Source organism: Syngnathus acus, chromosome 11 (genome assembly GCF_901709675.1).
Source record: "Syngnathus acus chromosome 11, fSynAcu1.2, whole genome shotgun sequence".
In the NCBI taxonomy this organism is placed as follows: Eukaryota; Metazoa; Chordata; class Actinopteri; order Syngnathiformes; family Syngnathidae; genus Syngnathus; species Syngnathus acus.
In genome coordinates, this window is record NC_051096.1 from 6,759,696 (window position 1) to 6,773,060 (window position 13,365).

Below are 13,365 nucleotides of genomic sequence, written 5' to 3' on the forward strand. Positions count from 1 at the left end.
TGCAAGAAAGAAATCAGTTAACCAAATGCGCTATGGCCTCGCTTCTCCCATCACGACAGCCTTGGCTTGCCTTGGTGCTGTGCAGTAGCTGCCCTACTCCGACGTCTTTACAGTACTCCTCCAAGTCAAACTCGATCTTCTCGTAAAGTTGCCTCTCGTCGTCCGTTAAAGGAGCCACGTCGTCGTACATGCCAGGAATCAAGATCTTCCCTCTCCTGTCCAACAGCGAGCCTTAAAAAAAGAGAGAAAAAGCAAACGGTCAGATTTGTGGAAAGTGGAGAATGTGGAGATGCCACCACTCTTCATATGTGCTCCAAAACTCAGAGAATGTGAGGGCATCTTTTGTATAAAAAAAAAAAAAAAAAAAAAAAAAATCCCTTCACACTGACTAAGCCTCAGCTCCAGTTTGAGATACAATAAGTTCCCTTTCTTTATGCACTGTCAGCTAGAAGAACAAACAGCAGTTTCACTTGCCCATAAGTGAAATAAGGTCCGTCATGGCCTCATGAACAGAGCCGCCAAAAACACCCGAGTGCAGGTCCTTCTCACATCCGTCCACCTTTAAAAATAGCGCCAAGCTGTTACAAACAATGCTGTGGGTCAAAGCCTCAAAACAAAAAGTCAAGATGTCAACCTCGATAAAGAAGTAGCAGATTCCTCTCAGGCCGTAGGTGATGCAGGGCTTGGTCTTGCCCAGCCAGTAGTTGTCCGAGATGCAAACGTAGTCCACGTCTTTGAAGAAGCTGTCCTTGCGAGAGAAGACCAATTCATCCAGGCCCTCTGATCCTGACTCCTCCATGCCCTCAAAGCAGAACTTGATGTTGATGGGAAGCTCCTGCCAAGTAAGAGGCATCTCATAATAAATACGAATTAAAACAAACAAAGTTGGTAGAAGCAACAAATGCTGTGATTGATGCCAGTTGGATTAATGATTAAGTGACTGTAGTGAGAAGCCATTTTGCATGGAGAACTTTGGACACTCAATAGTGGTCGTCAAGCAATCAAGGTGTTGATACATTCTTGCTGAAAGTTTACCTGCTGGATCTTCTGGTAGGCTTCGATACAGTTAAACCAAGCCAACACGGGACCTTTGTCATCAGTGGAGCCTCTGCCATAGAGCTTTCCTGTGCACACACACACAAAAAAGTTTATTTTACAACTCTCTAAACGTTTTTTGTCTATGGCTATGAAATTATATTTTTATGCATGAGGCAGCTTTGTAAAGATTATCCAAATAGTTGTTATCGTAACACAGGTGAGTAAGTTAATTTATAATGGATACAAAAAAAAAAACCAGGAACTTTGGACTGAGGTCTGGGCTTTAGAACCACTGTTCCAAATGTTTTTTAGCTGAATACATTTTCTTATTGTAGCACAGATGAGCAAAATAAATGCTGAACAGGCAAAAACAAAGAGACGGGAAGAGGATGTGGAGGAGGTGCTGCTTTCTGTCAGCTGACTGATCACCGCAAATGTGATCTTAGTGGATCATCAGTCCATACAAGCGCTTGAAAGTCCACACTTCTACAACAGCGACAACAAAGCAAGATAATGACACTTACTACCGAGTTCTACTTTGCGAGTAGAGAGATAAGACATGATGACTTGGAAAAGGGACTTTGGTAATGAGCGTCAACGATGATAAAAGCTGCACGTCCTACCATGCTTGGAGCAGTAAACATAAAACCTACTGTGCAGCTGAAAAATAAACTTAGCAGGCTTTCTCACCTGAGGTATGTTAACTTCTCAAATGTGCCATATCAAAACAGGTCAGCCGAAAACAGCCTGAATTGAAAAGTGAAAGTAACAGCTCACTGACATACTTCATGATTAAGTGTAAAAAAAAAAACTGAAAATGTCTCTATATTCAAAGTGTCAAAAAGTTTTGTCTCTACATTTTCAGTTTCTGTAAGACTCCCTTTTGTACACTTAATCCTGAAGTATGTCGGCGAGCTGTTACTTCCACTTTTCATTTCATTCATGCTCACCATCTTTCTCCACCAGAGTGAACGGCTCCGTGTCCCAGCCGTCGTCGATGTTGGCCGGCTGGACATCGAGGTGGCCGTAGATGCACACCGTCTTCTTTCCCGGGTCTGAGCCCAGATGTCCCAGGATGATTGGAGGCAGGGGGATCTTGTCCCCGCTGGAAAGCTGCAACAAATAGAAACACTCTCAAACCTTTTTTTAATGTCAAATTCTTTCTTCTGTTGATGCTGATTAGTTCTATTAGTGTGTTTGGTCATACCTCCTGCTGGCCTATGTCCACCATCTCCACTGTGCCACCCAGCCGCACAATGTCCTTAGCAGCCATTTGCATCATCTTCTTGATCTCGCCGCGCTTCTCCGGCCAGGCGGACACGCTCTGGACGCCCACCCATTCCGCCAGGCGCTGGTCAAGATACATGTATCAACATATATTTTTTTTTACAGTAGAGGATTTAGAGTAGCATCATCTTACCTCTATGTATATCTCCTGGTGTTCATCCACATACTTGAAAAGAGCAGGGAGATGAGCCATTTTGTCTGGTTGGAAATAGCTGAGAATGACAGAGGGAGAATAGTGAGACAAACTCCACCTTAGCACTGCTTTATGAGCTGTGCATGAGTCTAACTCCACCTACTTTGCTGACAGCAGTGTGTGGTTACCCAAAGAGCACAGGGAACTAACTACATCTGCAGTCTTACATTCTGTTGATTTTGGGAAATGCACCCTCAAGTCTTGACACACCCCACCAAACGGAAACTTTTGAGTTTCATGAAAAACCAGTTAGAAATTGGGCTGCAAACGAAGACTTAGCTGGCTCTGACAGATCCCTTGTGCTTTTGTGACTTTACTGTTATGTTGAATATCTGCATTACAGCTGCTTTAAGGGTGGGGTCGTATCTTATTTTCATTCAATTTTGTCTTTAATCATTCTTTTTCTGTACCTTCAAAGCTATACGGCATTGCCTTGGATATGAATGATGCAATAAATAAATTGTCTTGCTTCAATGAAAAGGACTCATGATTGACATTTATCAACAGCAGCAGCATTTTAAGGGTAATTAAGCATTCGTTTAGTGTTGTATTTTCTTAGACCAAAGAGTTTAAACCGAGGGCGACAAGTAGCTAGCCGTCAGGTTCGTGGTCGATAGCAGTGCTATTTCAAGTAAATCGGATAGGGGGGAAAACGTTTTCTTTAAAATACTTTGCAATAACACAGTTGAACCGTTTGAGGAATAAGGATAAACAATGATTTGATAGAATAATTTCCTACTCACTTTTAAAACTCGTGCGGCCAATTTATTAACGTCACTCCCCCAGTCTGACGAATGCTTTGGAGTACGCCGCCCGGCTTCGTCGTCGTAATAATTAAAAAAGAAAAATACTGCAACACTCCCAACCAAAACCAAAACTGCAAATTGACGTAAAAGTTGTATTTGTTAGATGAACAGGTTTACAAAACAGAGAGAGGACGTGAAAATGGGCTTAAATGTTTTGATATTTTGCTCTCGTGTTTGTTCCGCAAAGGATTGTGGGTTACTGCAAATGAGTTGGTCTTTTTTTTTTTTTTTTTTTTAAATAATCGAATTAGAATCAAACACGTAAACAGTAGATAAACATGAATTATTTTTAGTATTGGGACGAAAATAAAGCATGTTAACTAAAACATGCTAATACAATCGAATAGTTATCGAGTGACGTCATTAGTCTGACGTTCCACTTTTTTCAAATAAATTAAATATTCAGTTTGCAACAGCATTCTAATTTGAGCTCCGCCTTTGTACAAGCCTTAATCCAGTTTTAACAAACAAATGAGTGACCTTTACCGGACACATTATGGGAGGAGATTTAAAAGCCCAACATGATCCATTCAGCAGCTTGTTTGATTAAATGCACAACAGGATACATTTGGCAACTTTATTTAATGTACAATAAAATGTAGGTTTTCGTCCATAGGCTACGAGTCCTTAAGATTCCTGCAAAAAAAAGTAACATTAAAATAGTTTTACTCTAACACCATCATGCAATATTTACAATCTCACTTTTCCATCAAAGCAGCGCTCTTCGCAAGTTTTCTCATCTGACCAGCAAACTTCAGAAGAGCACATAAAGTGGATCTGTAAAGGGCAAAATTAAGTATGATAGTTATTGGAGTTTTTATTCTATATCAAATATCAAGCTTCAGGTCTGTGCAGTTGTACAAGACAATTCCAAGTACTAATAAAATGACTTGGCGACTACTACAAATTCACCCTGGTCATTTGCTTTGTGCACTAAATTGTCTTACTACTGCTACATGGACCTTAAACTGGCTATTGAACACATGCTCAAACATCTTTACATTGTTTCAAGCAATAAGAATCAGTAGAAGCTCCACTCTAATGGCTTTCCAGATACTCACTTGCTCATCGAGGTACCTCTTCGTCTTAACATCCATAAACTGGAATGCCTTGACCTCAAAATGCCTCTGATGGCGATTTTGGGGCAAATCGCTCACTTGCAGAATGGCCACACTTGGATCATAAGGATTGGCACACCTACAGTGAGAAACCTCGTAAATCAGATAAAAACAGCAATCGAGGTTGGTGGGTTGAGATGATGGCTTACCCTTCGTAAACGAGCACCAGGGCATTTTTTGCTGAGCGAGGGAACGCCAGACAGTACTTGACCAGAATGGTCGCTTTGGGTTTGGGAGAAAACAGTCGCAGCTGCAAATACACAGGTTTGCCAAGGATGTACCGCAATTTAGGGAAAGAAGGCAGGAAAGTAGAAAAGGTCTTATCTGTTTGGAATTAAGCACAACACCAAAACAGACAGGGTGATATCAAAGTAATCAATCACAGGATCACGGATTAATCTGCGAATCCCAACCTGTTGCGATCCTCAATTGAACACCGTATAAACCATCAGAGTAGATGGACGTCGGCACATTGCGACTTGGGATCTTCACCATGAAGCCGACGCTGGCCAACGGCTGCTGGTCACGGGCAGCCAATCCGTAGCGACACTCCACCAGGAACCTAAAATTGAAGGGACATTTGTAATGACATCGCCGCCGGTGGGGAAAACTTTTGTCGCTGGTGTAACATTGACAACCTTAACGGATCAGTTCTTGTGATGATGCCATACTTGAGGTTGAGAGCTTGGACTAGTGTCTGGACCTCAGCCAGGTAGAACCTTGTCAAGCCAATTTCCTGGAAGTCAATTGGGGTGTTTTGAGGCAGGAGAAAGCAAGCAAGTCTGCATGCGACTGAGTGACAACTTACATACATATGCGTTCCACACTCTGTTACTTTAAACTTAAAGATGGCAAAGTTGGAATTCACCACAGCGGGTTTGCACTTTGTTCCGGGAATCACAAGCTGGGTGGGGTCAACAGGCATGGATGCGTATGTGGACCGGATAATGAAAACAAAATGGAGATCTACCGTGCACTCTGTGTGGAAAATTTGACGTTAATTGGAAAGCTAAACACTGTAAAAAAAAAAAGCCTGAAATAGTGCAAGTGCAACTTTTATTAGAAGAAAAAATAAAATCACCATCCATTGGATAGAAGCATGTATGCGAAGTTAGATTCACACAGCATCCCATGGCCTCGCAGTCAACGGGCAAAATTCCGGAATGGCCACAAAGCAGTTGTTCTTCGGGGGCCACGGTACAGTCTGAAATTAAATATTAAATCAGGGGTGTTCAAAATGTTTGGAGACATTTTTCCAAAATAGTCACAATACCAATTAAACCAAACTACCCCTAAATGGCAGATTGACTCCCACTAGGAGTATATCATGTATGAAGTGTCACTTTGCACTCACGTTGAGCCCTTGGTGGCGTTTGCAGGGGTGGCGGTGTGCGACACCTTGACGCGGGTGCCCTAGGTGGGTCGCCTGAGCGAGGCAATGGGCTCGGGGTGGAATCAGTGGCGCTCTTACATACCCTTGAGGAGGGCTCGACAGAGTCCTCCTGAGTTCTGCTTGTTGCCCAACTTCCCTTTCCCAGATCGGGTTCCTCAGGATCAGGTAAAGTCCCTTCGCCGTCATTGTTGTATTGACTGCTTTTCGCATCGGCATCATCCAACACCCCAGTCTCGGGTTTCAGTTCTACAGAAAGTGATGTTTCACCTTCCTGATCCCATCCCCAAACCAGGAGACCCCAGGTCATGACCACCAGCAGCCACAGGTGAGCCATATGGACCCCAAAAGAAAACAAATGTGACATGGCAGAACCAATGCAACTGCCACACCTTGGTCCAGGTACTTAACTGATCACCGCTGGTGGCTTGTGATTTGTCAAACCCCAGCCAATTAGGAGGCAGGTGTGCAATGTCAGCCATATTTGATTTGATCATAGGCTTAATTATGTTTATTTTGTGTGAACAAAAGTGACTCATACATTGTTTAAATACAAATTTGGTTGTGGCTTTATTGCATGTACAAGTGTACCCAAACACAAATTAACTTATTAGCCAGAACGCACTTGATTACTTGAGTCTCAGCCACAAAAAAATAAAATAAAAATAAATCACATTGTCTTTATGGTTCTCGTTGAGGAAAAAGTATAAATCACTTGTATGAATTGGCTTTATGTTTGGGCAAGAAGTTGAAATTTGGGGGCACGGGTCCAAGCAGCATTTCACTGGAAAACAAACAAAACATTTGAAAGAAAGCACAAATGAAAAAAGACTCCTGATGGAACAGGTTGTCCGCTCACCTGATCCTGATCCAGTCGCCGACGTTTTGACTGGCCATCAGGGACTCCAAGTGGTTCCTCCCCATGTAGTAGGGTGGCCTCTCGTTGATCTTCACCGGCACTCGCTCCAGCAGTCCCACTGGAATGTACCTAAAATACGTTTTAATGCGTTACAAAGTTCGCATGTGAAAGGTTGCTCCTGAAACAAGCGTCCCACCTGCACATAAAGGAAAGCCACTCAAGCATGAAGGTGCGTGTCTTTTCCACGCCGCGTGTGTCCGAGCCCCAGTGCTCCAGGCCATAGTTACTGAAGTCCCGGAGGATGTCCAAGCGCTCGGCCGACGAAATGTCCCAGTGACGGCTCTCCTTGATTTCCGTGAAGAGCCATGGCTTCACCAATGCACCCCTGGTATATGATCAGAATTATAATACATACATTTTCCACAGCATAATGGCCAGGTACTCTCTGCAGTTAAGTCCATAGTTTGATTTGGAACTAAAAGAAACACCAACCTTGCAATCATGATTCCAGAAACGCCTGTCTCTTTGGCTCTCATGGCATCCTCATAGGACAGAATATCGCCATTACCTAACGAGAAAAACATCAATGCATGTTTAAAAATGCAACAATTGTTTCAGATGGATCAATCTTTCCAATTCTACCAAAGAGTGGGATGGGGCTGGCCAGCTTGGAGCAGGCAGTGATGTAGTCCCAATCGGCCAGCTTGGTGTAGCGTTGCTCTCTGGAGCGGCCATGCAGCTAAAGTTCCACATGAAGAAAAAATTAAGCAGGCAATTTACTGCTTAAGCTCATTTTATTTAATTTTATTTCACCAGGTAAGGCGGCAATTGAAAATAACATTTCATTTGCGAAGTTGAGACGGCGGCAAACAGTCAAGAGGAAAAAAATCCAAGTACACAGACAACACACTGCAAAAACCAGTGAATGAAAACCTCGAATAATTATTTAACATAACTTTTATAGGCAAAATAATTTGGAGAAAAAATAATTACTGTGATCATAGACACTCCCCAATTCTTCATCTCTGGGATGAGTTTATGTGCGATGTTGTTCTTCTCGTGAACGCCGGTGCGGATCTTTACTGTTAAAGGGACATCCAGCACCTATAGTAGAAAAGAGAAAAAATTAAATAAACAAATATTTGTTTCCTCAAAAAATTGCACCTAATCATTTGAAAATGCACACTCACGTAGTTCATTCCCCGTACTATCTGTTCAAATTTGCGGGTGCGGGTCATCAAGCCGCAGCCCCCACCCTGAGGACCAAAAAACAAACATGAGTCAGGCTTGTGTGTTTTAAGAGACAACATAGCGGGGGAAAAAAAAGCTCACCTTTTTATACACGAGGTCAATGGGGCACCCCGAGTTGATGTCCACAAAGTCTACCTCTGTGTTGTTGTTGATGAGCTCGGCGCATCTCGTCATGGTGTCGGGGAAGCAGCCCTCCACCTAAAAAAAAAAAAAAAGTAAATAAATAAAAAGACTCAAGGAGCTAAAAAATTAACTATTTTACACGGCCATTTTGGTGTGTGGTGGCCTTTCCACTTGTTTTCGAACCTGAACTCCAAAGAGATCTTCACTCTCGTGCCTCTTGAGCAAGGCCCACTCGGACTGCTGACCCTGAAGCAGATTGGTGCACATGGCCATCTCGCCGCAGGTGATATCAGCTCCCAGACGCTTGCAGACGCGGCGGAACGGCAGGTTGCCGCACTGAGGAAAGAGGAGGAGGCCGACAATGAACGGCTGCGGCAATGGCGCGTGTGAAACGTCCGCTCTCGAGGCGCTTACGGTTGTTAACGGGGCAAGGTAGAGTTTGTCTCGGAAGTCCACCTTCAAAGACAAAACATTCATTCAGTCTTTTGTTTCTAAAAATAAAATACAGGGAGGGTGGAAAGCTACCTGCTTTTTCTCACACGCTCGTAACTTGATGACATCTACATCGGTCAACGCACCGACAGTTTTCACAGTGGACGACTTCTCAGAGCTCCCCTGAAAATAAAGAGATTCGGTGTAAATCGAACACTTGGGTGTGTTTCATCCTGACGTATTTAAGTCAGATCAAGTAGCTACTTTTTTTTTTACCAGTGTTTCTGAATCAGTGGATTCACATTTTGATTGGGTCGTCTGTTCTGCTGGTAAATCTGCAGCACCTGGTAAAAGACACCACATCATTTTGCAAACTTCCAAATAACTGTGAACACCAGTTTGAGAACCGCTGTAAATGACTTCCTACCATTGCCCTGCTGTTCTTTTTTATCCTTGTTGTTGTTAAGCGTCTTGAGGTACTCTGCCGACTTGTCGAAATCAACGGCATGCTTCCTCAGACGATTCTGCAGCTCTTTACTTAGGCTGTTCCTGACCGGCGTGCGGCCCTCGTAGATTTTCACCACGTCGGCGTTCTCGGCGCTCTTCAGTTCCGCCGTGGTGTGCGCCTTGGCGAAGCGACAGGAAAGGCCATACGCACACTTACCAAAAGTGTCGTACACGTGGCAGCGTTCACCGATGTCGGCGGGCTTGTTGGCCAAGTAGGTGGCAACGTCGTGGTAGAAATGGCACTTGTCGCCGTAAGGACATTGCTTGTTGCCCTGACAATGAGGAACGGGCATTGAGAACATCCAATCGCAACAGGTTAACTCTGGCTTCAGCTCACCTAATTAGGGCAAGCCGTGTAGAAAATAGAAATCTTGTTCAAATTCCTACCTGAATAACTGAGGCACACAGCCTCTTTTCATCGTACGTCGTGGGTTTCTTGTGCGGCCTTGACTTGTTCTGCCCCCTCAGTCGTTTGCCATCCACTTTGGCGCCTTTGTTTACATCCTCTGTGTCTAACTTCACCTTTTTTGTTTCAGGCTCCCCAGAGTGCTCCTCCGTCACTTTGTTCTCGCCTCCCTTCGGGCAATGGGAGTCAAGAAACTCATGGAATTTTTCTTTGCTGGTGATGAATCTGTAAATGCAGTTGGGGGGTCACAAGCGTGTTTCGGTGTTAAGATGGTTAGAAAAGGCAGTGGCCTGCACCGACATGCAACAACAAGGTGCAAAAGCATTACTTATTTTTAAAAAGGCTTTGGACAGTGCACAAAAACACTAGAGAATAGGTGCATCAGCAAGTAGCGAACCAAAAGAGTTTGGTAGTTGTTCATAGTTGAACGACTCACTCGGGTTTGAGGGCTGCTTCTCCCTTTACTGCTGCCTCTGTCACTTTTGCAACTGCCGTTTCCTCTGCAGGTTTTTCCATCACAGCTGCTTGTTTCTGTTTAAGTACAACATGCACGATTATCGTAGTAAGTCGTTTATAGTGAACATCTGCCGTGGCGCTTACTTACTAGTTTGCCGGTGTTGACAGCCTGTCGTCTGCTATTATGCTTGCGGCTAACGCCACGTTAATATCGCAGTTGAAACAGTCGACGACGAAGCATAAGCTATTTCTTAATGCCAGTGAACACTGTATGAAAGTCGTTTTTATTTACATGTGTTTACCGTCACAGTAAAGAAGCTAAACTACGCGTGAGTATGACTCAGTCCATCGCTTAAAGGGGTCCGGAAACGACATATGAAAACCATTAGTTCCGTCCCGGGGATGCAGTGCATCATCATCATCGTCCCGGGTGCTACAATCATCATAATATAGTAAGTACGAAGAAAGCAACGTTTTCCTCAGTCGTATTTTATAAGAGTAATGTACATTTGTTTTATTAAATTACTTATTTGCTTTTACAATTGCAGCAGAAGCCATATTAACACATGTTTTTAAGACACAGAAAGTAAAATGCAACTAATATTAATACTTAAGTTGCTCTCACTATATGAAATATATTTACCGTTTTCAGCAGCTGGGCACAGCCCCCATGCTGCAAATAGCTGCAGATTATTCATTCAAAGCAAAATATACTTTGAATGGAGAGCAACATTATATGAATATTAAAGGCTCCATTTACTCCTCCGCGAGTTTCTCTATCTTGGCTGAAAATCGCTTCTGACTCAAGTCCAGGACGCCGATGCCGTGTGCCTGGAAGTCATAGCCGACCCTGCGAAGCTTGTCAATTTTGGCTGTGACATTCTCCATGCTGTAGTCCAATATCTTGGGCTTCTTCAGTATCTGCTTAATTGTGATTCCTTCTTTTAGGAGGTAGTCCAATTTTGTGCTCAGTGTCATTTCCTTTGTATACAGAAGCGTTGGAAAGCTGACAATCATCTTTTTGACATCATCTTCACAAAGGCCCAGCACAAGCAGCCTCTGCTTAAGGCTGGTAATGTTATTTTTTAAGTACTCACTGGAGAGGTCCAGGATTCTTGCAGCCGGCCCTTGAAGCAGGGCCAGGAGGTCAGCGTTGCTTAATTTGAGAGCCGCTTGTAAGTTGTCGATGTTCGCCTTGACTCTTTTTGTGCTCCGGATGAGAATGTAAAGGTTTCTGGAAATGATCGCTTTGGCAAACTCCATGGAGCCAGTCCCGCCGAGCTCAGCACTGATGTCCTCCAAGAACTCCACCATCTGCTTGTTGAGCTCCAGCCTGTTTGAGAAGATGCGCGGTGCGGTGGTGAGCAGCCGATGAAGGTCCTTGTTGCTGAGTCCTAGTGAAGACAGGTAAGCTATGTTCTTCTTCAAGTTGCTGTTGTCACTGGAGCGAAAGAATGACTCGGGCGAGCGTTCAAGGATGCACACAATCTCCGTGTCGGTCTGGAAGATGTTCCTCCACAGCTGCCAGCGCTCCTCCAGATGATCCAGAGAACGGGTGATGGCACGTGGATAACGCGATATGATGCTGGCAACAATCTGGCGGCTGGCACCTTTGCTCTGCAGGAAGAGTGCCAGGCCCTGCTCATTTGTGAAGACCCTACGGAGAACGCCGGGCTGACGCTGGCGCGCCTTCTTCACATCTACCCCCAACTGATTCAAGTTCTCCAGCAGAGATTTGTTTTCAGGGTTCACAGATGCTTTGGTATCATTCTCCTTCGGTGCCACACTGTAAAACCTCGGCAGAGGGCAAGTTGTCACAGACCGCACTGTGATGCATTTAAAAGGTTGTTGGAAAGTGAATAATCTGTGGAGGCCAATAAATGCTTTGAGCGCAGTAGCCATTTTTTATCAGTGTGATTTCCTTACAACTACCATCATGGGACCTGAAAATAGCATAATCACACTTAACATCAAGACATTTAGACATACATAACATTATAATTGTTTAAGCTTATATTAACAACATTTAAACAACATTTTTAGGCAAAGTGGCACTACAATAAATTCTAATAAAAAAAAAAACAGCTTGAAGTGTGAATACTTGTCTGTAGAACAAGACAAATTTAAACGTCACTGTTATTCTAAAACGTTTAAAGAGGAAAAGACGAAAGACGAGCAGAAGACAATATATTAGTTTGTATATAGTTGTGTTATAACCTTTTACATTAGTTAAAATTGACATATCTGCTCATAAGACATTAGAATCGAAGTTACCTTTTCTTCTTCGTTGATTTTGTTTTAATCTTTTTCTTTTTCTTGTCTGGTTATTCACCCGCGATGTAGCTAACGCCACCTTGTGGTTTCTATTCATTATTTAGCACAAAAAGAATGAAAACGCATTGTACTTAATTAAAACGTTTTAAGAGGTTACATGCTTAGTTATCAGCTTCACTATAATACGTTTGATTGCATTACATATTTTGAATTAAAAAAACACACACAGTACAATGTTCATTGCTAATAGTTTCAACTAGTATGTTACTTAGTAGCAGTAACGTGTCCTAAGAGGCCATAGTGACATCACCAAATTGTTTCTACTGTTATATTGTTAGTTTTTCAAAGTTTAGCCACATGTTTAAATGATCTTTTCTTTATGCTGGCTTCAGACACACAGACTCACTGATCCTTTGGCTCTCAACACTGATGAGGGTCTCCACTTATGAATATTTTAACAGAAGCACAAGCTATTCATAATGCAAAACAGCTTTCACTCCTGCATGGTGTAAGATTCAAGTGAGGATGGGTAAAAAGGTAAAAAATATATATCTTAAGCAATGTAATGGTTGTCGTCATCAAATGCAATTACTGTGAATCTAAATTTCCTGCATTTGTCCACTTTTACTCTGCAGAAGTAGTGGCCAACTAATCAGTGAAGAGTGCATTCTCTATAACCCGTTTTGTCATGATTTTTCTCATTAATTCAGCTTTAAAGGTTTACAATGGTATCAGAAAATATACTCATTTCATTTTAGATGCATTCAAATCTTGATTCAACTGTCAAACTCTATATTCTGCTCATGTTTGGGGGCTGCTGACACAATACTCCGTCTTTGAATGAATTATTCAGACCAGGGCCTAAACTTTCAAATGCCCCGCAGTTCCCTCTGCTGCTGCTGCTGCTGCACAAAACCTATCTGCTCTCACAGGTGGCATCAAGTTAGACACGGCATGTCCAAAAGAAGATGGGTGGAATTCAAGATCTGTCAGACGATAAGTTGCTCCACTCCCATCAACCGACGACACACAGCGTCCTCATCGTCCTCATCTGCTGCTTCAGGTACGTTGAACAGAATGTTCTCGAGATGACTATAGCAAAACCTCTCGTAAGTGTTTGACTGGAGCAGGGGATTTGAACGTTTTCATAAAAAAACTCAACAAAAAGGCAGCTCCTCAAACTGGGACAGCTCTCTGACTGTTACCATAGAAACAGCAGCAGTCA

General features: G+C 43.1%; 4 protein-coding genes across 7 annotated transcripts in view; all 4 read right to left on the bottom strand.

Moving 5' to 3' along the window:
* cndp2 (carnosine dipeptidase 2) overlaps nt 1–3,507 on the bottom strand; it is a 4,804-nt gene extending 1,297 nt beyond the window's left edge. Inside the window, exons 1-8 of the mRNA XM_037263270.1 lie at nt 3,262–3,507; nt 2,459–2,537; nt 2,246–2,389; nt 1,989–2,151; nt 1,036–1,124; nt 635–835; nt 475–559; nt 71–231 (exon numbers count right to left, since the gene is read on the bottom strand). Of these exons, the coding sequence (XP_037119165.1) occupies nt 71–231; nt 475–559; nt 635–835; nt 1,036–1,124; nt 1,989–2,151; nt 2,246–2,389; nt 2,459–2,518 (903 nt within the window). The 5' untranslated portion in view covers nt 2,519–2,537; nt 3,262–3,507. The remainder of the gene's footprint in view (nt 1–70; nt 232–474; nt 560–634; nt 836–1,035; nt 1,125–1,988; nt 2,152–2,245; nt 2,390–2,458; nt 2,538–3,261) is intronic.
* dus3l (dihydrouridine synthase 3-like (S. cerevisiae)) overlaps nt 1–10,567 on the bottom strand; it is a 25,367-nt gene extending 14,800 nt beyond the window's left edge. The window contains exons 1-17 of one of the 3 annotated variants that reach the window (XM_037263254.1): nt 10,477–10,567; nt 10,015–10,344; nt 9,847–9,941; nt 9,392–9,635; nt 8,925–9,276; nt 8,774–8,841; nt 8,591–8,680; nt 8,480–8,521; nt 8,249–8,401; nt 8,024–8,140; nt 7,882–7,947; nt 7,685–7,795; nt 7,334–7,430; nt 7,184–7,259; nt 6,888–7,076; nt 6,692–6,820; nt 6,378–6,616 (exon numbers count right to left, since the gene is read on the bottom strand). In XM_037263254.1, coding sequence (XP_037119149.1) covers nt 6,544–6,616; nt 6,692–6,820; nt 6,888–7,076; nt 7,184–7,259; nt 7,334–7,430; nt 7,685–7,795; nt 7,882–7,947; nt 8,024–8,140; nt 8,249–8,401; nt 8,480–8,521; nt 8,591–8,680; nt 8,774–8,841; nt 8,925–9,276; nt 9,392–9,635; nt 9,847–9,926 — 1,887 coding nt within the window. In that variant the 5' untranslated portion in view covers nt 9,927–9,941; nt 10,015–10,344; nt 10,477–10,567 and the 3' untranslated portion in view covers nt 6,378–6,543. Of the gene's footprint in view, nt 1–6,377; nt 6,617–6,691; nt 6,821–6,887; nt 7,077–7,183; nt 7,260–7,333; nt 7,431–7,684; nt 7,796–7,881; nt 7,948–8,023; nt 8,141–8,248; nt 8,402–8,479; nt 8,522–8,590; nt 8,681–8,773; nt 8,842–8,924; nt 9,277–9,391; nt 9,636–9,846; nt 9,950–10,014; nt 10,345–10,476 lie in introns of those variants that run through there. The other 2 variants (XR_005099314.1, XM_037263255.1) reach the window with 2 other exon arrangements.
* On the bottom strand, nt 3,888–6,226 carry LOC119129897 (zona pellucida sperm-binding protein 1-like). Its single transcript, XM_037263273.1, has 9 exons — nt 5,797–6,226; nt 5,524–5,646; nt 5,251–5,420; nt 5,081–5,178; nt 4,856–5,004; nt 4,592–4,766; nt 4,386–4,521; nt 4,027–4,101; nt 3,888–3,960 (listed from the first exon to the last, which is right to left on the bottom strand). Exons 1-9 carry the CDS (start codon nt 6,197–6,199, stop codon nt 3,952–3,954), a joined length of 1,338 nt encoding a protein of 445 aa, XP_037119168.1. The 5' UTR covers nt 6,200–6,226; the 3' UTR covers nt 3,888–3,951.
* On the bottom strand, nt 10,015–12,159 carry LOC119129899 (transcription termination factor 1, mitochondrial). 2 transcript variants are annotated; one of them, XM_037263277.1, is made up of 2 exons: nt 12,141–12,159; nt 10,015–11,809 (listed from the first exon to the last, which is right to left on the bottom strand). In XM_037263277.1, exon 2 carries the CDS (start codon nt 11,766–11,768, stop codon nt 10,623–10,625), a length of 1,146 nt encoding a protein of 381 aa, XP_037119172.1. In that variant the 5' UTR covers nt 11,769–11,809; nt 12,141–12,159; the 3' UTR covers nt 10,015–10,622. The 2 variants fall into 2 exon arrangements, with proteins under 2 accessions (XP_037119172.1, XP_037119171.1); XM_037263276.1 differs by having other exon boundaries at nt 12,111–12,155.
* Nucleotides 12,160–13,365: the final 1,206 nt, after the last annotated feature.

What these genes read in the sequence shown, in the direction of transcription:
- LOC119129897 (XM_037263273.1), bottom strand. Translation starts at nt 6,199, where the DNA reads ATGTCACATTTGTTTTCTTTTGGGGTCCATATGGCTCACCTGTGGCTG. An exon ending in AGTGTGGAACGCATATGTAT is followed by an intron (nt 5,179 to 5,250) that starts GTAAGTTGTCAC and finishes ATTGACTTCCAG; the next exon opens with GAAATTGGCTTGACAAGGTT. An exon ending in ACAAGAACTGATCCGTTAAG is followed by an intron (nt 5,005 to 5,080) that starts GTTGTCAATGTT and finishes CTTCAATTTTAG; the next exon opens with GTTCCTGGTGGAGTGTCGCT.
- LOC119129899 (XM_037263277.1), bottom strand. Translation starts at nt 11,768, where the DNA reads ATGGCTACTGCGCTCAAAGCATTTATTGGCCTCCACAGATTATTCACT.